The 24,118-nt window shown below is 45.2% G+C and overlaps 3 protein-coding genes and 1 non-coding gene across 4 annotated transcripts; 2 read left to right on the top strand and 2 right to left on the bottom strand.

The window, feature by feature from the left end:
- The first annotated feature begins 7,843 nt into the window (after window positions 1-7,843).
- Window positions 7,844-8,877, top strand: LOC109765640 (syntaxin-124-like). Its single transcript, XM_020324424.1, has 2 exons — window positions 7,844-8,278; window positions 8,392-8,877. The coding sequence occupies exons 1-2, from the start codon at window positions 7,844-7,846 to the stop codon at window positions 8,875-8,877; spliced, it is 921 nt and encodes a 306-aa protein (XP_020180013.1).
- Window positions 8,878-11,265: 2,388 nt separating this feature from the next.
- On the bottom strand, window positions 11,266-20,238 carry LOC109765638 (uncharacterized). The gene is made up of 10 exons (XM_020324422.4): window positions 19,972-20,238; window positions 19,788-19,849; window positions 19,389-19,508; window positions 19,188-19,287; window positions 18,966-19,046; window positions 18,748-18,797; window positions 18,449-18,599; window positions 12,134-12,190; window positions 11,929-12,050; window positions 11,266-11,836 (listed from the first exon to the last, which is right to left on the bottom strand). Exons 1-10 carry the CDS (start codon window positions 19,984-19,986, stop codon window positions 11,620-11,622), a joined length of 975 nt encoding a protein of 324 aa, XP_020180011.1. The 5' UTR covers window positions 19,987-20,238; the 3' UTR covers window positions 11,266-11,619.
- TRNAG-GCC (transfer RNA glycine (anticodon GCC)) lies at window positions 11,476-11,546 on the top strand. The gene has a single exon. It is a non-coding gene; the product is annotated as a tRNA-Gly (tRNA).
- Window positions 12,660-17,962, bottom strand: LOC120967865 (uncharacterized). The gene has a single exon (XM_073504760.1). It carries the CDS (start codon window positions 17,854-17,856, stop codon window positions 15,055-15,057), a length of 2,802 nt encoding a protein of 933 aa, XP_073360861.1. The 5' UTR covers window positions 17,857-17,962; the 3' UTR covers window positions 12,660-15,054.
- Window positions 20,239-24,118: the final 3,880 nt, after the last annotated feature.

Raw genomic sequence — 24,118 nt, forward strand, 5'->3', positions numbered from 1 at the left:
ACTAATCTTTGATAGACGGCGCGTCGTCCTTGTTACCCTTCCTGCTCCTGCTTTCTTTAACTTTCAGGAAAATGGGAGATATTTTATAACTAGAGAGGAAGCAAACGAGTATGAGAGGACAGCAGAGGCCGCTCGTCTTCAGGAGGCAGCTTGCCTAGCGATAGCTGCCGCAGCATAGTACGCCCCCAACTATGATTCTGGATATCATCCAGGCCAGTGGTGGTCGTAGACCAACTTAGGCCAAAAGCCTAAGCTTGGGGAGTATGTATTTCTCACCGACATTACATTCATATTCACACACTCATTCCAGTTCTCGGTGTTCGTACTTTTTCATTTTATTATCCATGCTAGTTTATTTCTTTTTCCCGCTTTCTTCTTGTGTGTTTGAAAAACCTTAAGAAAAACAAAAAAATAGTTGTAGTTAGTTTACTTTCTATGCATGCTTAGTAGTATTATTAAAAGAAAACCCAAAAATATTTCCCGTTCTTCTTTTGCTTGTTGGGAGCTTTCCCGTGTAAATAGTTTTTCTCGTTCTTGTTTTACGTTCTTCAGAAGAAGAAAAAAACTCCAAAAATATTTCAGTGTGTTTCTTTGAATTTCTTTTCTTTTCTTTGGGGGTCGAGAGGAGAAGACCATGATGAAAATGATGAGTGTCTCTCATATGCATTATTGTTGATCTAACAAAGAGCGCATATTACTTTGTCTTCTCCTTTGAATAAATGTTTGCAGATTCCAGCTTAGTCCAATGCACGTGCACTATTATTATTATCCACATCGTTCGGTGGTGCAAGTGAAAGGCAATAATGACGTTATATGATGAAATGATTGAGATGAGGAAAAGCTGGTATGAACTTGACCTATCTTGTTTTTGAAAATATGATTAGTTCATCGTTGCCGATTCAGCCTATTATGAATGAAACATGTTTGCAATGACAATTAGAGTTTATAGTTACTCATGACATGCTTAATTAGCTAGGAGTTTATAATGGTTTACCTTGCGTGCCAACATTTTAAAATGGTTGTGACGTAGTATGATAGGATGGTATCCTCCTTTGAATGATTCGAGTGCTTGACTTGGCACATGTTCACGCATGTAGTTGAAACAAAATCAACATAGCCTCCAAGATATTTGTGTTCATGGTGATTTATATCCTACTCATGCTTGCACTTACAATCAATGCGTGTTTATGACTGTTGTCGCTCTCTAGTTGGTCGCTCCCCAGTATCTTTCTAGTCTTCACTTGTACTAAGCGGGAATACTGCTTGTGCATCCACTTCCATAAACCCCGAATCTGTTCCATATGAGTCCACCATACCTTCCTATATGCGGTATTTACCTGTCGTTCCAAGTAAATTTGCAAGTGCCAAACTCTAAACCTTCAAATGATAATCTATTTTGTATGCTCGAATCGCTCATGTACCAACTAGGGCTATCAATATCTTCCATTCTAGGTGGGTTATTCTCACGATGAGTGGACTCCGCTCATCATTCACGAGAAAATGGCTGGTAACCGGGATGCCCAGTCCCATGCTCAAATCAAATCAAAATAATTGCAAACATAACTCCCCCAGGACTGTTGTTAGTTGGACGGTACCCGTTGTTTCGGACCAGCCGTGGAGTGTGCTTGTTGGTGGTGGGGGAGTATGAACTTTACCATTCTGTTTGGGAACCGCATATAATGTATGTAGCATGGAAGATACCAAGATCTCTTAGTTGTTTTGTTGACAATGAAAGCATACCGCTCAAAATATTATTTATCTCTATTTGAAAACTCGAGCTCTGGCACCTCTGCAAATCCCTGCTTCCCTCTGCGAAGGGCCTATCTATTTACTTTTATTGTTGAGTCATCATCCTCTTATAAAAAGCCCCAGTTAGAGAGCACCACTGTCATTTGTATGCATTGTTATTAATTTATATTGAGTATGGATGTGACTGGATCTCTTTTACCATGAATTACAATGTCTAGTCAGTCCTTGATCTTGAGGGATGCTCTGCATTTATGTTTTGCGGTCCCAGAAAGGGCTAGTGAGATACCATCTTGTTATATCATATCATGATTGTTTTGAGAAAGTGTTATCATCCGAGATTTATTATTATTGCTCGCTAGTTGATTATGGCATTGATATGAGTAAATGTGAGACCTAAAGGTTATTGTGAATATGGTTAGTTCATAACCTTTGCTAAAAACTTGAATGTTGGCTTTACATATTTGCAACAACAAGATCAAAAAGAGTTTGTAAAAGTTTTTCTTTATCACTTTCAGTTTGTCAACCGAATTGCTTGAGGACAAGCAATGGGTTAAGCTTGGGGGAGTTGATATGTCTCCGTCATATCTACTTTTCCAAACTCTTTTGCCCTTGTTTTGGACTCTAACTTGCATGATTTGAATGGAACTAACCCGGATTGACGTTGTTTTCAGCAGAATTGCCATGGTGTTATTTTTGTGCAGAATAAAAAGTTCTCAGAATGACCTGAAACTTCACGGAGATAACTTTTGGAATTAACAAAAATATTGGCAAAAGAATCAACCGAAAGGGGCCCACACCCTGGCCACAAGGGTGGGGGCGCGCCCTCCGACCTTGTGGCCCCCCTGGACCTCCACCGACCTCAACTCCAACTCCATATATTCACTTTCGGGGAGAAAAAAATCGGAGAGAAGGATTCATCGCGTTTTACGATACGGAGCCGCCGCCAAGCCCTGTTCTTCCACGGGAGCGCAGACCTGGAGTCCGTTCGGGGCTCCGGAGAGGGGAATCCGTCGCCATCGTCATCATCAACCATCCCCCACCACCAATTTCATGATGCTCACTGCCATGCGTGAGTAATTCCATCGTAGGCTTGCTGGACCGTGATGGGTTGGATGAGATTTACCATGTAATCGATTTAGTTTTGTTAGGGTTTGACCCCTAGTATCCACTATGTTCTAAGATTGATGTTGCTATGACTTTGCTACGCTTAATGCTTGTCACTAGGGCCCGAGTGCCATGATTTCAGATCTGAACCTATTATGTTTTCATGAATATATTTGTGTTCTTGATCCTATCTTGCAAGTCAATAGTCACCTACTACGTGTTATGATCTGGCAACCACGGAGTGACAATAGTCGGGACCACTCCCAGTGATGACCGTAGTTTGAGGAGTTCATGTATTTACTAAGTGCTAATGCTTTGGTCCGGTACTCTATTAAAAGGAGGCCTTAATATCCCTTAGTTTCCAATAGGACCCCGCTGCCACGGGAGGGTAGGACAAAAGATGTCACGCAAGTTCTTTTCCATAAGCACGTATGACTATATTCGGAATACATGCCTACATTATATTGATGAATTGGAGCTAGTTCTGTGTCACCCTATGTTATAACCGTTGCATGATGAATGCCATCCAATATAATTATCCATCATTGATCCATTGCCTACGAGCTTTTCACATATTGATCTTTGCTACTTTACTTTTCCGTTGCCACTGTTACGATTGCTACGAAACTACTACTGTTACTTTTGCCACGGTTACCGTTACTTCCATACTACTTTGCTACTAAATATTTTGCTGCAGATTTTAAGTCTTTCAGGTGTGGTTGAATTGACAACTCAGCTGCTAATACTCAAGAATATTCTTTGGCTCCCCTTGTGTCGAATCAATAAATTTGGGTTGAATACTCTACCCTCGAAAACTGTTGCGATCCCCTATACTTGTGGGTTATCAATGGGCATGTGGTGGCTCAGAAGGACACCTTTCGATATTTGCGGTCAATGCTGCAGAAGGATGGGGGTATTGATGAAGATGTGAACCATCGAATCAAAACCGGATGGATGAAGTGGCGCCAAGCTTCTAGCATTCTCTGCGACAAGAGAGTGCCACAAAAGCTAAAAGACAAATTCTACAGGATGGCGGTTCGACCCGCAATGTTTTATGGTACTGAGTGTTGGCCGACTAAAAGGCAACATGTTGAACAGTTATGTGTGGCGGAGATGCGTATGTGGAGATGAATGTGTGGCCACACGAGAAAGGATCGAGTCCGAAATGATGCTATACGAGATAGAGTTGGGGTAGCACCAATTGAAGAGAAGCTTGTTCAATATCGTGTGAGATGGTTTGGGCATATTCAACGCATGCCTCTAGAAGCTCCAGTGCATAGTGGACAGCTAAAGCGTGCGAAGAATGTCAAGAGATGTGGGGATAGACCGAATTTGACATGGGAGGAGTCCGTAAAGAGAGATCTGAAGGATTGGAGTATCACCAAAGACTAGCTATGGACAGGGGTGCGTGGAAGCTTGCTATCCATGTGCCCAAATCATGAGTTGGTCGCGAGATCTTATGGGTTTCACCTCTAGCCTACCCCAACTTGTTTGAGACTAAAAGCTTTGTTCTTGTTGTTGTTGTATCAACAACATTTTTGTAATACACATTTAACATTTTTCAGATACAAGTTTATCATATTTTGAATACAAATTTACCATTTTTATACTCATTTTTTAAATGTATGATTAATATTTTTCAATATACAAGATTAACGTTTTTTAATACATGGTCAACATTTTTTCAATAAATTAACTTTTTTCAAATATTCGATTAACATTTTTCAAATAATATTTTAAGAATTTTTTTGAATGATTGATTAACATTTTCTAAATACATTGTCAATTTTTTCAAACAAACTGTATATTTTTGTATACATGAGAAATTATTTCTTTACAAAATTTTCATATCCAAGCTTAACACTTTTTAATACATGGTCCACATTTTTTCTATACACATTTTAAACATTTTTTAAATGCTTGATTAACATTTTTAAGATACAATATTACCATTTCTTGAATACATGGTCAACAGTTTTTCTATAGACATTTTAAAATTGTCAAATGGTTGATTAAAATTTTTGAATTACAAGATTAACATTTTTCAAATACAGGATCAAATAATTTCAAATACATATTTACCATCTTTCAAATGCTTGATTAAGATTTTTCAAATACCGCTCAAACAATTTTTCAATGTCTGATTAACATTTTCTAAATACATGAGTAATTTTTTTCACACGCACCGTATGTTTTTGTATAAAAGTTTCGTATACATGAGAAAAAAATATTTTTAAATATTTAACATATTTGAAATATAGGTTTAATATTTTTGAATACATGGTCAACATTTTTATATTTACATTTCTAACATTTTTCAAATGCTTGAGTAACATTCAAATACAAGATTAACATTTTTTTGAATACATAGTCAATATTTTTTAATAAATGGTCAACATATTTTCTAAATACATTTTAAGACTTTCAAAGGCCCGATTAACATTTCTTAAATACAAGTGTAACATTCTCTTATACATGGTCAACATTTTTTCTATTCTCATTTTAATATTTTTCAAATGCTTCATTAACATTTTTCAAATACAAGATAAAAAATTAATACATGGTCATCATTTTTTCAATACATATTTAATATTTTAAAATACTATTTTAGCATTTTTCCAAATGCTTGATTAACATTTTCTAAATACATGATCAACTTTTTTCACACAAATTATATTTATTTTGTATTCATATACATGAGAAATATTTTCTTTATACACATTTAACATTATTGTAAATACAAGTTCAACATTTTTTAATACATGGTAAACATTTTTTTCAATACACACTTTTAATATTTCTCAAATGCTTGATTTACATTTTTAAATACAAGACTAAGATTTTTTGAATTCATGGTCAATATTCTTTTCTATACACATTTTACCATTTCAAATCCTTGAATAACATTTTTCAAATACAAGTTTAACAATTTTTAATACATGTTCAAAAATTTTAATACATGTTTTAACATTTTCAAATGCATGATTAACATATTACAAATACAAGTTTAACATTTTTTAATACATGGTCAACATTTTTTCTCTTCACATTTTAACATTTTCAAATGCTTTATTAACATTTTTAAATACCATATTAACATCTTTTTAACACGTGATCAACACTCCTTAATACATGGTCAACATTTTTCAAATGCTTGATTAACATTTTTCAAATACAAAAGTACCATTCTAGAAGCTTCACAAAACTGCCTGGTGAGACATTTTTCTATTCAGTTTTTTTCTTTGTTTTCTTTATTTTCATACACAAACTTTTTAAGATATATGTTGAATTTTTTTTGTATACAGGTTAAACAATTTTTATATACCCATTGAACATTCTGTGTATACAGGTTCAACATTTTTCACTTGCACGATGAACATTTTCCAAATACATGTTTAACGATTTTCTGAAAACCATGTTGAATATTTGTCAGATATACATTGATTTTTTAATACATATTTTTTTCATAAATGCAATGAACATTTTTAAAACATGCCAACATTTCTTAAGTTGGAATTATCTTTTAAAACGTCACTAACATTTTCTCGATTAGTATGAAACATTTTTTTATATTACACAACAAAATTACATGTTATATATAGTTTTAGAAAATGACCTGAGCATATTTTTGAAATGAGTGAACTTTTTTTTGAATCATATGAACACTTTTTACAAAATATGTGTACATTGTTTTTACATTTTCACGAATATTTTTAAGCGTATGAAAATTTTAAATGTCATGAACACTTTCATGAATGGTATGAACATTTTTTGAGAATTTCATGAAACAAAAATTTACACTACATGAACATTTTCTTTTAAAATTTGAAGTACAGTAAGTTTTGAAATATATATATTTACAATATGTTGAAATGTAAAGAAAATAAAAAAGGAAAATAGGGAAAATGAGCGAGCAAAGAAAAGAAAACAGAAAAATGAATAAAGAAGGAAAACCGAACGAAACGACCACTATTGAGCCGGCCCCCCATGGAGGCTGCTTGAGGGGAGTTGTACGTCCGTCTTGCAGCGGGCAAGACACAAACGCTCATAGGAGTTAGCCGATGCGTGTGTTTCCTGCTACTGATTCCAACTGTCGCATCGCGAAAGTAGGCATCACCTAATAGTCGCAAGCCCGCATTAGGGTACCATCATTCGTCGCGTGCCACCAATTAGGCCGCCATTGTTTGATTACCTTTCCACGCCCTCCATAGTCTGCATTGACATGACGCACACATCACATCCGCCATCTGGCATGACGCAGGCAAGCGTTCAACGACGGTGTGTGCAATTCCGTCCATCATCTGATCGTGGTTGGTTAGTGTTGAGTCTATTTTTTGTCAATCTTGATTTCTCCCAGTTGTTAGTTGAGAATAGAGGATTATGTTGGTTCCTTAATTTTGTTTCGATTGATCTATCATAGCATTCAGTCAAATTTGTGCACATATTGCATTGGTTCGCTATAAAACTTGTGAAGAAGTGCAAGGAAAACAATGTGACTTTATGCATCTAGATTTCTGTATAAAACTAATGGAAATTTGACCGTGTGAGAATTGTGAAACAACTAAAGCAGCGACAAGTAATATGGATGGGATGGAGTACTTGTCTTTTTAGAAAACAAAATGTAAAATAAAGGAGATTTCAAAATAAAATAAAAGCGACGCTGACAACAAAGAAGTCACCGGTGGTAAAAATGACTAGACGAAGACCCCGGAAAGACAAGGAGAAGCCGTTCATGCCATGCTGCCACAAATAGGGAGAGAGAGAGCATCCCTCCTACGGGAGAGGGAGACCTTCCTTTCTTCACAACACTTGATGATCGATTGCTCGTTTCTTGGACCTACGCCTTCCCGGGAGCGGCAAGCCATTGCCATTCTTCCAAACTCAATCCCCCTCCCAGTGTCCCACGATCCGCCTTGCCGTGCGTACGCTCAGCTGTCGCCGCGTTTTGATCGGCTTTCTGGGCTGCGCACTCCGTTAATTAGCGTCCAAGATGAACGACCTTTTCTCGACGAACTCGTTCAAGAAGTATGCGGACGCGAACCCGGAGACGTCGGCGGCCGACATGGAGGGCGGCGGCATGAACGGGGCGAACCTGGACCAGTTCTTCTCGGACGTGGAGGCTGTGAAGGAGGACCTAAAGGGCTTCGAGACCCTGCACAAGCGGCTGCAGTCCACCAACGAGGAGACCAAGACGGCGCACGACGCCCGCACCATCAAGGCCCTCCGCTCCCGCATGGACGGAGACGTCGAGCAGGTGCTCAAGCGCGCCAAGGCCGTCAAGGCCAAGCTCGAGGCGCTCAAGCGCGACAACGCCAACTCCCGCAAGGCGCCCGACTGGGGCCCCGGGTCCTCTGTCGATCGAACCCGCACCTCTGTCGTCGCCGGCCTCGGCAAGAAGCTCAAGGATATCATGGACGACTTCCAGGTAATTTGATCCGTCTAAACATGCTTGCATTGCGCGCCTCGGGCGTGAATATACGTGCACGAATGACGAGAACCTGTGACCGGCGTTGCCGGTGCATGCTCTATTCCGCGCAGGGGCTGAGGGCGAAGATGGCGGCGGAGTACAAGGAGACGGTGGCGCGGCGGTACTTCACGGTGACGGGCGAGCACGCGGAGGAGAGCACGATCGACTCGCTCATCTCGTCCGGGGAGAGCGAGTCGTTCCTGCAGAAGGCGATCCAGGACCAGGGGCGCGGGCAGGTGATGGACACCATCTCGGAGATCCAGGAGCGGAGCGACGCCGTCAAGGACATCGAGCGCAGCCTCATGGACCTGCACCAGGTGTTCCTCGACATGGCGGCGCTCGTCGAGGCGCAGGGGCACCAGATCAACGACATCGAGAGGCACGTCGCGCACGCCAGCTCCTTCGTGCGCCGGGGCACCGTCGAGCTGGAGCAGGCGCACGAGATCCAGAAGGACACCCGCAAATGGATGTGCTTCGCCGTCCTCGGGGGCATCGCGCTCGTCGTCGTCCTCGTCACGCCGGTGCTCATCAACCTCCACATCTTGACGCTCAGATGATTTCCGCCGGACGTCGTCCATGTGAAAACCCTGCCCCCTCCCCTGCTGCACACTTTTTATCTGTGACTCGTCACACTGTCAAGGACTTTGTTTTGGTTTTCGTTTCCAGCGGTGCACTTTATTTTCGTAGATGTAGCCTACAAAACTTTGTACTACTTGATTGAGAAAACACAGGGAGGATGTATATTGTAGTGATGTACCAGTTTAATTCTTGATCAAGCTTTTTTCTCAATCGAGAATACTGTAAATTATGTCTCTCTCTTTTTCTCTTGAAAAATAGATCCAGACGAGCTGCCATGATTTAATTTCTCAAATGATAACGTCCACACGTGTGGCATATTTGCACATTGCTCACACGCCTTCATCCACCTTGATTCTATTTTTCACGAATCCTAAAGGAGTCTGAATCTAAGTGCCACGTAGGCATAGCATGTTGTGCAGGCGTTAGAGTGCTCGCCCACACAACCCGCAGCGCGCGGTTGCCACCTGCGCCGTGTTGGGGAACTAGTTCCCGCCCACACAATCACCAACCAGTCCACGCGCGTGTGGGTGAACTGCTCTTCGCCCACACGACGCTCGTACGGTGATAGATGACAACTGCAGTTGCGTGTATGCGGCAACTAGGTAAACACACATGGCAACTATGATTCATTGGTAGATGTCAACTGCAATTGCACGTACGTGGTAACCAGGTAAACACGCATGGCAACTATAATTAACCATACATGACAACGATGGTTGAACCACACGTGGCAACTAGGTAAACACACATGGCAACTATTTGTTTGAGCACATGTGGCAAGTAGTTAATCACACGCGGCAACTATGGTTTGATTGCACACGGCAACTACCATAAATTAGACATGACAAATATATTTAACCAAAACAGAGAGAGTTGTCATGCTTTTACAACTACATTTGCCATCCCGGATGGCAACTAAACCGTCATCCCACGGGTAACTAACGTAGCTGCGCCAGAATGTGTGGGCATTTTTGCTTCACGCCACACGCGCGGGTGGGATGAGTAGTACTTGTTGGGCGTGTGGCACGAAGCAGCTGCGCCCACATGTGTGGGCAGTTCTAATGTTCGCCCGCACATGACCCGTGTGGGCTGCCTCCTGCTTACGCCACACACGGTGTGAAGACGGATGTCTAATATGCCACATGTGTGGGCGTTATCAGCGTCCATTAATTTTGAGTTATCCAAGCCACAGCATACAACAAAACTAAAACACCGCAATTACCATTATAGAACGCAATCGAGGAACATGTAACCCAGAGAGGAAGCACACGCTCCCCTTAATAAAATGTAACTTAGTGCCTAATACTTTCTTCGTCCCGATTTATTTGTCTTAGATTTGTCAAGATACGTACATCCGTATGTAGATAAATCTAAGACAAGTAATTTGGGACGAAGGTAATATTCATTTGCTGCAGGAAGATCAGATTGAATTAGCACAAACTCTTACTGAAGAAAATGAACAGAACTTGCGAGAAGAAGTAACATAGGAGAAGGAACATGTTATGAGCATCTTTTACTCAGACAGTGGGAGATAATCTCACCACATCTACTCCTATTGTACTTCATCTCTATAGACGGAAATAGACCAGCTGCACTATTGGATTCTAGAGGTACTTCCTCTTTCATAGATCATCAATTTGCTATTAAATCCAACGTTGTTATGCAAGAAGTTGCTCCTAGGACTATTTCTATTGCTAGTGGAGCAACTTTGCTCTCTACATCTGTGGTACTAGAATGCACTTTTCACTTGGCCAAACTCAAGCACCCATTCAGAGTACTTTCTATACCAAGTCATGATGTCATTATAGGATGTGACGGTTTTCTTCAGTCCGTCCCATCTCTTTCAGTATTCTTGAAAGTGAGTTATGTTTCACCTTACTTGACAAAACTGTGATAACAACAATAATATGCAGTTATGAAATACCAACTACAAACATTCCTGCTGAGCAACTGCACAAGATCATGGACAAGGGCACTACTGGCCTTATAGTATAGTTATATACTCCCTCCGTAAAGAAGTATAAGAGCATTTAGATTACTACTCCCTCCATTCCATAATGTAGTGCCTATAGATTTTTGTGAAAGTCAAACTTTGCCAACTTTGACCAAGTGTGTAGAGAAAACTGTCTACATCTACAATACCAAACATGTACATTCTGAAAATATAACTCATGATGTATTGAATGATGTGTATTTGATATTCTAGATGTACCTACTTTTCTTTATAAATATGGTCAAAGTTTGTAATGTTTGACTTTTGCAAAAATCTATAGGCACTACATTATGGAACGGAGGAAGTACTTTAGTGATCTAAACACTCTTATATTTCTTTACAGAGGGAGTGGCATAGAATTACACAACAAGAATGACATAGAAAACCTCAGCAAATGTATGGTTTCTTTAAGGAAAAAATACCGTTGTGTATGAGTACAGAGGAAAACTCTATCACTAGCACCCATCATCGATGTACGTACCAAAATAATCGCCGAGGTCACTATACTTGTAGCACTAGTTGTAAACAGACTAAATTCTACGACCCGTTATGCATACGGAAATGGGAACAGCCTGTCATCAAAGCACCAGTGGTCTAGTGGTAGAATAGTACCCTGCCACGGTACAGACCAGGGTTCGATTCCCGGCTGGTGCATCTTTATCTTTTTTTTTCTTCAGAATTTCTTTTTATTTTCATGTCCAGGACTTCCATCCCTTCACTGAGAAACTTATGGGTTTGCAGGGAGGTTACAGATGGAGCGGATGCTGTCAACAATCGAACCTATCTTCTCATGGGATGCTGCAGTCCCAGCAAACTTCAAATGTTTTTGCGCCTCAGCCCGGTCGAAGTAGAAAGTCCCCGGGACTAACTTCTCCTTGGGTTGCAAACCCAACCAGACCACTGTGTCAGCCCCTTCTTCGTTCGATCTCAGGTTTCCTGATAGCCTGGCATAGTATTATTGATGATGTATAAATTAGATGTCGATGCTATATAGAACATAAATGGACCAAGAGGGCTGGGACAGCTGAAGACATACTTCTCTGATAGTACCGGCAAGCTCTTCGAGACTCCAGGTGTATCAGCCCATCCTGGATGCATGGAGTAGAAACCGACACCCTTGTTGCTGTATTTCTCAGCCCACCATTCAGTGAGAGCAACCTGAGGGAGTTTCCAGGATAAGTTAGTCCTGTGTTACCATCTCTTGTCGACTCGAGGGAATTCAGACATCAAGATTCACAAACCTGAACTCTCTTGTTACGAGCATATTGTTTTGTCCCGTCAAATTCGCTTTCGCTGTACTGTAGTTCAAAAATAATAGTGAGGAGGGATATATCATAGTCAGAAGTAAAAGATAAACAGCCTGTGGTTTATGTTTCTATAGCATGAATATAAAGACTGCAATACCATTGTCAGGACAGGCGGACAGCAAATGAGGAAGGCAAATAGCAATTGGACTAAGCTCTTGGAAAGAAATCAAATTAGTTCATTTTCGATGACAATGAATCCAGAGTCTGGATAAGTGGGAAGTGCTCGAATATTCTTGCAAAATGAATCACAGGAGTAAGTAAATGGAGAACTTCACTCATGTCCTTGTAGGACTAGGGTTCCTGCCGGCTCTACTCCTCAGGTTATAAGGGCAGAACAGCGGAGGTTGGGGGCGAGGGCGCGTGCTCCGGCGTGTCGGCGCCGTCGCGAGGGAAGAGGAGGGCGGCGGCGGTTAGGGCTGGCGGCGGCTAGGGTTCCGGCTCCTCTGGGAGCCGGGCAATAGGGATAGAAAATATCTTTATTGCTTGATTCCGAAAGAGTCTTACAGCCTATATTTATACCCTAGATAACTTGCATCATAATTAACCTAAGATAACTTGTGGGCCAAGCCCCTAACTACTGCCCAGTGGGCCTCCTCCGGTTATATGCTAAACCGGTCATAACATCTCTCCCCGCCTGCGCAAACAGCTCGTCCTCAAGCTGAAAGTCTGGATAGTGTTGGCGGAAGTCGTCACGCTGCTCCCAAGTAGCCTCCTCCTCCGGAAGGCCCGCCCACTGGATCAGAACGAACCACACCCCACGACGGAGCTGCGCCCGCAACACCTTCTCCGGCCCCGGAAGAAGACGGCCGTCGGCGGTCGGAGGAAGCGCGGGTGGAGCGGCCGGTGGCTCTCCATGAAAAGGCTTGAGCAGCCCCACATGGAAAACGTCGTGGATGCGAGCACCGGCCGGAAGCTGAAGGCGATAGGCCACCTGCCCAATGCGCTCCAAGACGGCGAAGGGCCCGGCGTAGCGAGGCCCGAGCTTGCGCTTCGCGCGCGGGTCGAGTGACTGCGTAGAGCGGTGGAGAAGACGCAGCCACGCCCAATCACCCACCGCGAACTCTGCCTCGCGATGGTTGCCGTCGTAGTAATGCTTGGCCAGCTGCTGGGCCTGGAGGAGACGCTGACGGACCTCAGCGAGCATCTCGTCACGGGTGCGAATAAGCTCGCCCGCGGCCTCCGTCCGTGTCGTCGCCGGGTCCACCGGCAAGATAGGCAGAGGCGTCCGACCGTAGACCACCTCAAATGGTGTAGCACGCAGGGCGGAGTGATAGGAGGTGTTGTAGCAGTACTCTGCCCATGCGAGCCAATCCACCCAAGCACGAGGGCGATCACCTGTAACACAGCGCAAATACATGGCAATCACCTTGTTAACCACCTCGGATTGGCCGTCCGTCTGAGGGTGGAAGGCCGTGCTCAGGCGGAGCTGGACGCCCGCCATCCTGAAGAGGTCGCCAAACATGGCCTGTGAACACCGGGTCCCGATCACTGACGATCGAAGAGGGGAACCCGTGAAGACGAACGATACCCTCGAAGAAGGCACGGGCCACGGACGCGGCAGTATACGGATGCCCCAGCGCGATGAAGTGGGCATACTTGGAGAAGCGGTCGACCACAGTGAGAATGACTGATTTGCCGCCCACTTTGGGAAGGCCCTCGATGAAGTCCATGGAGATATCGGCCCAGACCTGAGACGGCACGTCCAAAGGCTGAAGCAGACCAGCCGGCCGTAATGTCTCCGTCTTGTTACGCTGGCATGTCATGCAAGATCGCACCCAGTCAGGGACTAAGGCACGATCACCAGGAATGTAGAAGTCGGCGCGTAGACGATGGAGGCTTTTCTGCACACCCTCATGACCAGCCGAGTGGGCCAGCAACAGGATCTGGTGACGAAGATCATCATGTGCCGGAACAAAAACGCGGCGCCCATGAAGAAGCAGGCCGTCCGTGAAGCGCCAAGGCTCCTCCAGGTCGCCGGCAGCCAGCTGCTGCCGAAGGAGGACCGCGTCGGCAGCGGTCGCCGTCGCCCGGCGAATCTCGTCGAAGAGGCCGAATGTGGGCCCGGAGCGGATGCACAGCGCCGTCCCCTCGGAGGCGCCGACGGTGGAGTCGAGGTCGGTGTCACGGCGCGACAAGGAGTCGGCCACGGTATTAAGACGACCCGAGCGGTACTCGACGGAGAAGTCGAAGCCGAAGAGCTTGCTAATCCACTGATGTTGCGGCACGGTCGAGAGCCTCTGGTCCAGCAAGAACTTGAGACTGTAATGGTCCGTGCGAATCTGGAAAGACCGGCCCCACAGATAGGGCCGCCAATGGCGCACGGCCTGCACCAAGCCAATGAGCTCCCGCTCGTACGCCGCGAGCTTAAGATGGCGCGAAGGGCCGGCTGAAGAAGGCGAGAGGACCATCGCCCTGATGAAGCACGGCGCCGAACCCCGCACCCCAGGCGTCACAGTCCACCACGAAGGGACGGTCAAAGTCCGGCATCTGCAGAACGGGCCCCGTCGTGAGGGCCCCCTTGAGGGCCTCGAATGCCGCTGTCGCCTCCTCGTCCCAGGCGAAGGCGTCGCGGCGCAACAACCGCGTGAGTGGCGACGCAATGAGGCCGAACTCCCGGATGAACTTCCGGTAGTATCCGGCGAGGCCGAGAAAACCACGAAGAGCCCGCGGTGAGTGCGGCGTCGGCCAGGCTGCGACGGCCGCCACCTTGTCGGCGTCCATAGCCACCCCGTCGGCCGAGATGACATGGCCGAGGTAGGCGACGGAAGGCGTCCCGAACGAGCACTTCGAGCGCTTAAGATGAAGATGGTGCGCCCGAAGCTCGTTGAAGACGATGGCGACGTGCTGGAGGTGCTCTACCAAGAGGCGCTGTAGATCAGAATATCGTCAAAGAAAACGAGCACAAACCGACGTAAGTAGGGCCGGAGGACGTCGTTCATCAGAGCCTGGAAGGTCGCCGGGGCGTTGGTGAGGCCGAAGGGCATCACCAAGAACTCGAAGTGGCCATGGTGAGTCCGAAACGCCGTCTTGGCGATGTCATCTGGGTGCATGCGCACCTGGTGGTACCCCGACCGGAGATCGAGCTTGGTGAAGAAGCGCGCCCCGTGTAGCTCATCCGGGAGCTCATCAACCACCGGAATAGGGAACTTGTCCTTAAGCGTAACAGCATTAAGGGCACGGTAGTCGATGCAGAAACGCCACGTGCCGTCCGACTTGCGGACAAGAAGCACTGGCGCGGTAAATGGCGAGGTGGAGATCCGAATGATGCCTGCCGCGAGCATGAGCGCACACTGCCGCTCCAACTCGTCCTTCTGCAGCTGCGGGTAACGGTAAGGACGCACCGCCACCGGCGCGGAGCCCGGCAAGAGATGTATACAGTGATCATATGCGCGGGCGGGCGGAAGACCCTGTGGCTCGGTGAAGAGGTCGCCGTTTTGCTGCAGAAGGTTCTCCAAGAGCGGATGCTCGGCCTCGGAGGTGGCCGCGGCCAGATGAAGCTGAGGTGGTAGGGGCGTGGCGCCCCCAACGCCGTCCCACCGAATGCGGCGGCCCAGGCGCCAGAAGGTCATCGTCAGCGCGTCGAAGTCCCAAAGAATGGGACCGAGGGTCCGCAGGAAGTCGACGCCAAGGATGAAGTCGAAGCAGCCCAAGTCGATGCCCGCACAAGTGATGGAGAAGTGTTCCCCGCCGATGGTGATGGGTACGTCCCGTGCGAGGCCATGGCACCGGAGGCGATCGCCGTTGGCCACCGTGACCCGAAGTTGCTCCTCGCCTGTCGGCTGAAGCGCTAAGCGACGCATGGTAGCCTCGGGCAGGAAGTTATGGGTGGAGCCTGTATCCACCAAGGCCACCAAGCGCTCGCCGTGGATCGTCACCGGTGAGAGCATGGTCCGCTCGTCACGGATCCCGGTGAGCGCGTGGAGAGAGACCACGAGCGCCGTCGCCGGGGCAGCCGCGGGTGCGCCCTCAGCCGCCGCTGGGGGTGGTAGTGCCGCGGCCTCATCGGCCAAAGCGTCCTCCTCGGTGAAATCGACCGTCTCCAAGTAGAAGAGGCGCGGGCACACATGGGTCGGCGTATAGGGCTCGTCACAGTTATGGCAGAGGCCCTGGCGTCGCCGCTCCATCTGCTCCGCCGGAGAGAGACGCCGAAAGGGGCGCGTCGAGGCCGAGGTAGTGGGTGCCGGTGTGGCCGGGGGCGGCCGGCCTGGTGCATTTGGCGTGCGGCTGGTCTGCCGGCCTCCTCGGGCCGGGGTAGCTGGCAGCATGGCCTGGGCGCGAGCCTCAAAGGCCCGGGCGTAATACATGGCCGTCTGGAGATCCTGAGGGCCGCGAAGCTCCACGTCGACGCGAATGTGATCCGGAAGGCCACCAACAAAGAGGTCGGCGCGCTGTTGCGCCGTCACGCCCGACGCATGGCACGCCAAGGCCTGGAAGCGGTCGGCGAAGTCCTGCACCGTAGACGTGAAAGGAAGGCGGCCGAGCTCCGACAGGCGGCTCCCGCGAACCGGGGGCCCAAAGCGGAGGAGGCAGAGCTCGCGGAAGCATTCCCAAGTAGGCATGGCACCCTCGTCCTGCTCAAGAGCGTAGTACCACGTCTGTGACGCGCCGCGGAGGTGATAAGAGGCAAGCCAGGTCCGCTCCGAAGCAAGTGTGCGTTGCTCGCGGAAGAACTGGTCGCACTGGTTGAGCCAGTTGAGGGGATCCTCCGTGCCGTCATAAGTGGCGAAGTCGATCTTGGCGAATCGCGGCAGTGCCTGGGAGGGAACACCGTGTCGAGCTGGCTCGGAGGTGCGGAGCAGCGAGGCGGGTGGCGCCTGGTCGGAGTACTCAGGGTAGGGACCGGCGGAACCCCATGGCCCCCCGAACTGCGGGAACGGGGTCGGCTGTCCGGGGGCCGTGGTGTAGACCGGTGAAGGCGAAGACCCAGTCGCCCACGCTGGAAGTGGCGACGGGGAAGGCGGGAACCGGACCTGATGAAGCGGAAGGCCGGTCGGCGGGGGTGCCCCCGAGCTAGGCAGGGGCGACGCCGGTGGTTGTAGTGTCGGTGGCGGGGAGTGGGCGGGGGCGTCGGTGGCCGCGGGGGAGGGTGGCTGCAGGTACCATAGAGGGCCCGCGGCCGGCGTGGTCCCGCCGGGGTGTCCCGCCTGGAACTGCATCTGCTGGATCAGCCAGGGGCCCGATGACGGCGTCGGCCCCGAGGGCCAGAGGGGCGCCGCGGCAGCCGGAGGGCCGCCCGGTGAAGCCGCCTGGAACGGCAGGATCAAAGGGGCACCGAACGGGGAGCCGCCCTGGGCCGGCCACGGCGGGTGGCCGTAGGCGGTAGCGGGCGCCGTCGGCAGGTGCATGTAGGGCCCGGCCGCGTACTGCTGCTGCTGCAGGTGGAGGCCTTGGACGGCGGTGACGAGGTCCCGCAGGGTAGCCGTGACCTGCTCCGGTGTGAAGACAGCGGACGGCGGTGGCGCAGAGGGCACCGGGGATGGCGGCGCGGCCGGGGCCGCCGTGGAGCCGAGGCCCGCCAGCGCGGTTGTCCCGGCGGCGGACGTTATCGGCGCGGTGAGGGGCGGCGCCGTCGTCATCGGCACGGTGAGGGGCGGCGCCGTCGTCATCGGCGCGGTGGAGCCGCTGGAAAGCGCCGGCGGTGGTGGTGGCAGCGACATGATCGGAACTTGGTCTCTGATTACCAAATTGGTACGACTAGGGTTCCTACCGGCTCTACTCCTCAGGTTATAAGGGCAGAACAGCGGAGGTTGGGGGCGAGGGCGCGTGCTCCGGCGTGTCGGCGCCGTCGTGAGGCAAGAGGAGGGCGGCGGCGGCTAGGGTTCCGGCTCCTCTGGGAGCCGGGCAATAGGGATAGAAAATATCTTTATTGCTTGATTCCGAAAGAGTCTTACAGCCTATATTTATAACCTAGATAACTTGCATAATAATTAACCTAAGATAACTTGTGGGCCAAGCCCCTAACTACTGCCCAGTGGGCCTCCTCCGGTTATATGCTAAACCGGCCATAACATGTCCACAACTACTATTTGCTTCAACATTGATTTTCTCCAAGTGGACCCTGTCGGGAAGTTCCTGTAGAACAATTTTTCCCTCGCCCGTGGAACAATGACAAGGAGGGTGTTTTTATTGCTCTCCATATCGCAATATGTAGTAAATTTTATTTCTATACATACTTTTCGGCATTCTGCTTCCATACAGAGTAAAAGTGGGGAGATATCATCTAAACAATAGTAGAGCAAAGAGATTTACTTGCAAATTCGTGTTCAGTGGCTCAGTGTACATCCCTCCTGATGCAACTGTAATGACACGAGCATCAGGTGCTGCTTTTTCCAACAGTGGCATCACTAGCTCTGTTAAAGTGTATGTTGCTGCCACATTCACAGCAAAATTGAGCTCCAACCTATTGATAAAAACGAAAACATCACACCTTTTTCAGTTGAAGTTAGCATGATAAATGCAGGATGCCTAGGAGTTATATGAGGCCAGAGCAATTTGAAAATAACCAGGGAAACAAGTAAATAAGTACGATGATACAAAGTATTACATACCCTTCCGGTGTAGTCGTACGCTTGTGCTCTAGTAAGCCAGCATTGTTAACCTACAAGACAATCTGTTTTATTTGCCTGTTCTGTCCAGTATCTAATGTAATTCTAGAGGAAACTTTGATGTTTTATCTCATTATAATTGGGAAAAAAAAGATGCTGCAGCCAGAGAAAAGAAACACAAAATGCAAAAAATAAAATAAAAATGAAGCAGCAAAGCTTACAAGGACATGAAGTGGCTTCTCCAATGAAGAGAATTTTGTGGCAAACGACTTGACTTCGTTAATTGATGAAAGGTCACATATCTGCCACATCATAATAATTGAAGTACTAGCCGGTCAAAAAATGATGAAAACAATTGAAGTGCTACTAGTTTGCCCATAATTACCATAGACTATCAATAAGAACTGAATATTGCAGGAAAAAACAATGCTAAAGCACCATACCTCCAGATGAACATTCATATTGCCAGTTTTGGATCTTATTTCATTCAGAGCAGTCTCTCCCCTTTCTTTGTTACGGCAAAGCATATAAACAGTGGCGCCACTAGCAGAACAAAAGGAACAAAGGTGTTTATGGCGTGTGGTAAAAACAGTTCAATCGCAGAGCGAATTATCAAAGTGGAAAAAAGAGGAATAGTTTCATACTGAGAAGCCAAGCCCTGAGCTGTAGCATAACCTAGGCCAGAATTTGCTCCAGTTACCAGGCAATTTTTCCCATCCAACCGGATCTGCATATCCTCTTCTCTAAATTTCTTGGCGTGTTCCCTGAGTAATTAAAGCCTCATTAGCTTGAACATGAGCATGGTAGCATAACTGCATCGAGGGAATACGATCCTAAATCGAATCAAAATGCTGTAAACAGCTCCCCCTCTCGTTTTCACGAAGTCAAAAATAGTTTGATCACACTAAACCAAAAGGGTTCAGCAGCTCAAAAGGGCGAATAAATCGCATCCCCGATTTCTGTGCTAAATTCAACACGACGAGCGCCAGTTCTGACACGAAAGGGGAAATTATACAACTGCAGCGAGAGGGAATTGGGCTTACACGAAGCCGGATTTGGTGAACTGGGTGAAGCCATAGAGCCCGAACGCCGCCGTCCTCCATGCCTGCGCGCGCCACCAGCAAAATCCGCAAGAAAAAGAAAAGAAAATTATGCACATATAATCCTTGCGCTAGTTTACTGGCGGATTAATGGTAGTAGAAGACTAGCAATTAGAAACCCCATTACCTTCTGGATGAACATGTTTTTCCTCCTCTCTCTCGCGCGCGCGCTCTCTCTCTCTCTCTCTCCTCCCCCGCGGTCTTCTTCCTCTGGCGCGCGTGCGGAGACGAAATGTTGCTTCGCCTCGGGGCCAAGCGGTTCGTTCTTTCTTCCGGAGCAGGGAGGCGCCCCGCTGGCCGATTCTCCGCCGCGGGAGATGGAACCACTGCTCTCCGTCTCCGGCACGGTGCCGGGAAAACCCTATACGACGCTTGGTGCGTCAAGTTGTCGCGCAAACCCACAGACCGACCGACGCGAGCGACTAAATGGACCGGCCAGAAACTTCTACAAGGTTCTCAACCGGTCCAGGTCTGGTTTTTCTTTTTCCTTTTTCCTGCTGTTTATTTATGGTTTTCTTCGGATTTTCATTACTTTTTTATTTTTTACTTTTCCTTTTTCTTTTTCTTGATTTTTCATATCTGCTTCTTTTTTGGGTTTCTTTTTTCTTTTCGTTTCTTTTTCAATTTTTAGAATTTTGAAAATTTCAAAAAATATTCTAATCTTCAAAACATGTTCCAAATTTCAAATTTTGTTCCCTTCTATTCAAAAAATGTTTGAGAATTTAAAATTGTGTTCATGTTTTTTAAAAAATGCACAGAATTTTATAAAGAAATGTTTCTCCCATAAAATGTTCGCCATTTCAAATTTCTTCGTGTTTTAGAAAAATTTCAGAATTTTGAAAATTATTTAAAATTCAAAATATTTTTCAGGATTTTCAAATATTCTTCATTTAAAAATAAGAATTTTTTAAATTATTTGGTTTACTCAAAAATACCAAATACTATTTTTTCTGAAAATTCTGAAAATTTGAAATATTGTTGGTTTCAAATATTTATCACTCTTTTGAATAATATTAAATATTTCCAAAAAAATCACTTTTTCAGATAATGTAAATATTTTCAACATTTTTTCGAAGCTTTTCAAAAAAAATTTGAAATTTTAAAAAAATCGCATTTACAAATTTTGTTCTTGTTTCTCAATAAAATTCAGACATTTTCAAAAACTGTTTTCTAATTCTAAAGTCTGTTTGCGTAATTGAAAAACTACTGAGAAATATGCAAATTACGAAAAAATTGTTTGTATTTTCTAAAATGTGTTTAAAATTTTGCAAAATCTGCACGCTACATTAAATATGATCCTGCAGGTAATATCACTACTACCTCTCTCTCAGTTTACAGGGCGTGCGCGTACCCCTAGGTCGTCAATTTGACCAACCTAATACAAATCATATATTACAAAAAATATACCAATATAAACTTCGGAGTTTCTACTTTCAAAAGGTATAATTTTTGTGTTATATAGTTTATATTAGGGTGATAAAATTGGCAAGCTGGGTATACGCGCAGGACTTGTAAACTGAAACGGAGGTAGTATATTGACTTTTAAAAGAAGTGAACGCAGTCGGCAGTCACGAGCACCCATTTTGGTGTGGTTGCTAGCATCGAGGTGACCTGGATAGCGCGAGTTCGATCCCTAGCCGCTGCACTTCTACTTCATTTAGAGTTTTTTCTGCGCTATAAATGATCCGACCCAATCGGGGCATTCCTGTGCGGGAGACCGATTGTTTGCCGCAACGAGCGGCGTATAGGAGCTCCCTGGTGTTGCGGCGTTGGGTTACTATGGAGCTAGGCTGGGCCGGGCTGGGTTCTAGGTTTGGTTGGAGCAGAAGTTTTATTGGGCTCATCGCAAAGTTTGTTGGGCACCAAATAACGCAATAGCTATGCCTCGTTCGCTCCCATTTACACTTTTTTTCTCATCCGTTAACGTTCAAAAATTCTGCCCTCGACGAGCTTCGAACTCGAGAGCCTTAGACATCATACGAACTGTGGTAACCAACGGGAGACCTTAACTGTTGTGACTAGTATACTTCTTTTCTCATCTTCAAATATAATGCTAAAAATCACAGTGGTTTCCCTATTTTGTTTAAAAATCATTTTTTGTTTTGTTTTGGCGGCTTTCCTTCTTTTTTTCTCTTTCTCTTTCTCTTTTTTTTTATTTTCTACTTCAAACTTCGTGAACTTTTTTTTAAAATAGTGAACTTTTCAAATTCATGAATATATTCCAGCATTTGTGAACATTTTTTCAAATCCGTAAACTTCTATTAAAATTTGAGAACATTTTTCGAATCCACAAACTATTATTTCAAAACACGTAAAATTTTCTTCAATATCGTAAACTTTTGCTCAAATCCGTAAAGTTTTTTTCAAAATCCATGAACTTATTTAAAAAATGCATGGCTTATTTCTCCAAAATAGATGAACTTTTTCTCCCAAATCTGTGAACTTATTTCAAATTCTTTTTTTGTCAAACTCAATAAAGTTTTTCAAATCGGTGATTTTTTTCAAAATCCATGATTTATTTTTCAAATTCTTGGTTTCTTTTTCAAATCCATGAACTTTTTTTAAAATTCATGAACTTTTTTAAAATCAAAACTTTCTTTAAATTGGGTGAAATTTTTTGCTTTTTGTGAAAATATGGTATTTCCCTTTGTTTATAAGATTTTTTTTCGACAAGTCAACTATCAACGGGTCAATGGTGGACCGGTCAACTACGACCAAGCGAGCTGCAGCTTTTTTTATTGAGGGAACCAGTGAACCGAGATAACCAGCGATCACCTCCTATTGGCCTGGCACATGAGGGATGGCCCGTGGGCGCCCTTTCTCCTAACTGGCGATGAAGGCGCCGATTAAGAGTACTCCTTCTATTGACAGGTTTGGACTGGTTTGCCGCACCTACCATCCGGTTTTAGGAAGGTTCTATCAGGGTTTCTTGTTTCCATTTTTTGTTCATTATAATCTTTTTTATTTTATGTTTTTTCTTTTTTTCCCATTCATTATTTATTTGTCAACATAAATTCTTGAACCCACAAGTTTTCGTGTACAGACATTTTTTGAAAACACGTTAAAAAATTATAAGACACATATTGAAATATTTTCGAGTACACGGTGAATATATTTTGAATGTACATTAAATATTTTTACATATACACGTGGAACATTTTCTGAACACATGTCAAACTTTTTTAATACACGTTAAACATTTTTTTAATGCACATTGAACCTCAACATTTTTATAAGTAAAATGTTTAAAATTCTTTTAATATGTGCCAAACATTTTTGAAATGTCATGAAGAATATTAAAAAGTGCTCAAACAATTTTTTTCATTTTATGAACATTTATTATGAATCATGTGAAGAAAAATACATCTTTATGAACATTTTTAAGATGTCATGACAAGCTTTTAAATATGTGATTATTTTTAAATGTCATGAACAGTTTTTTGAATGGTACAAAAAAATTGAAAAATGGTAAGTAAAATATTTTTCATTTCCGAAATAAAAATACAAAAGAGGAAAAATGCAGAACAATGCATGCGCTAGCGAGCAACCACTCCTCCTTTGATGGGCCGGCCTAGTTAGGGTGTTGCTTTAGGCAATGTCATTGTTAATTTCATCGAAATTACTAGTTAAGGGATGCATTTATAAAAAAAAACCTAGTTAAGGGATGCTCCTTACAAACGTCACTCTCATCTTTCCAAGTTGCGACAAGTGGCACAATGTATGTTCGTTACTCATCGCGACCTGGAAGTTTTTCTTTTTTGTAGACTCGTTTATTCAAAAGGTTTTAACTTTAAACCGTGGGTTCAGATCCTGAACCGTTTTCATCATTGAATTTCTCGCATCGAGATCTCCGAAAATAGATCCTATGTTAATAGGTTTCAAAGGACTTTTTTCACACAAAAACGAAAGTAAAAGATGAGTCAGAAGCACGGTTTTTTTCTTCACTTTTTTCCTTTTCCGAGTCTGCGCCACCATGAGAAGCAAATCTACTCTAGCGGAAGCAAAAAAAAATTGATACGAGAGGCACAATTGTGCCTGTCACGGAAGCAAAATTGTGCCTCGCGAGAAGCAAATCTATGCCTCTCATGAAAGACTTGCGCAAAAAATATCTGAATTATTTTTTCTCCAAATCTCTGGAAACTGTGCGAAAAAACAAAAAACAACAATCTACAGCCTGAAAACTCATGCAGAAAAACTAAAATAATAAAATTCTGAGGGAGCGCTCAGCACATGACATGTGGCGGTGGCTAGAGCGTGTCAAGTGACGTGCTCCT

The sequence above is a fragment of the Aegilops tauschii genome, chromosome 7 (assembly GCF_002575655.3).
Source record: "Aegilops tauschii subsp. strangulata cultivar AL8/78 chromosome 7, Aet v6.0, whole genome shotgun sequence".
Taxonomy (NCBI): Eukaryota; Viridiplantae; Streptophyta; class Magnoliopsida; order Poales; family Poaceae; genus Aegilops; species Aegilops tauschii.

Excerpts from the sequence above, each read along its gene's own strand:
- LOC109765640 (XM_020324424.1), top strand. The coding sequence starts at position 7,844 with ATGAACGACCTTTTCTCGACGAACTCGTTCAAGAAGTATGCGGACGCG. Across the intron at positions 8,279-8,391 it reads ATATCATGGACGACTTCCAG|GGGCTGAGGGCGAAGATGGC; the intron begins GTAATTTGATCC and ends TATTCCGCGCAG.
- LOC109765638 (XM_020324422.4), bottom strand. Across the intron at positions 18,798-18,965 it reads AGAAGCCACTTCATGTCCTT|GTTAACAATGCTGGCTTACT; the intron begins GTAAGCTTTGCT and ends ATTGTCTTGTAG. Across the intron at positions 11,837-11,928 it reads TTGCCGGTACTATCAGAGAA|GCTATCAGGAAACCTGAGAT; the intron begins GTATGTCTTCAG and ends ATACTATGCCAG.
- LOC120967865 (XM_073504760.1), bottom strand. The coding sequence starts at position 17,856 with ATGTCGCTGCCACCACCACCGCCGGCGCTTTCCAGCGGCTCCACCGCG.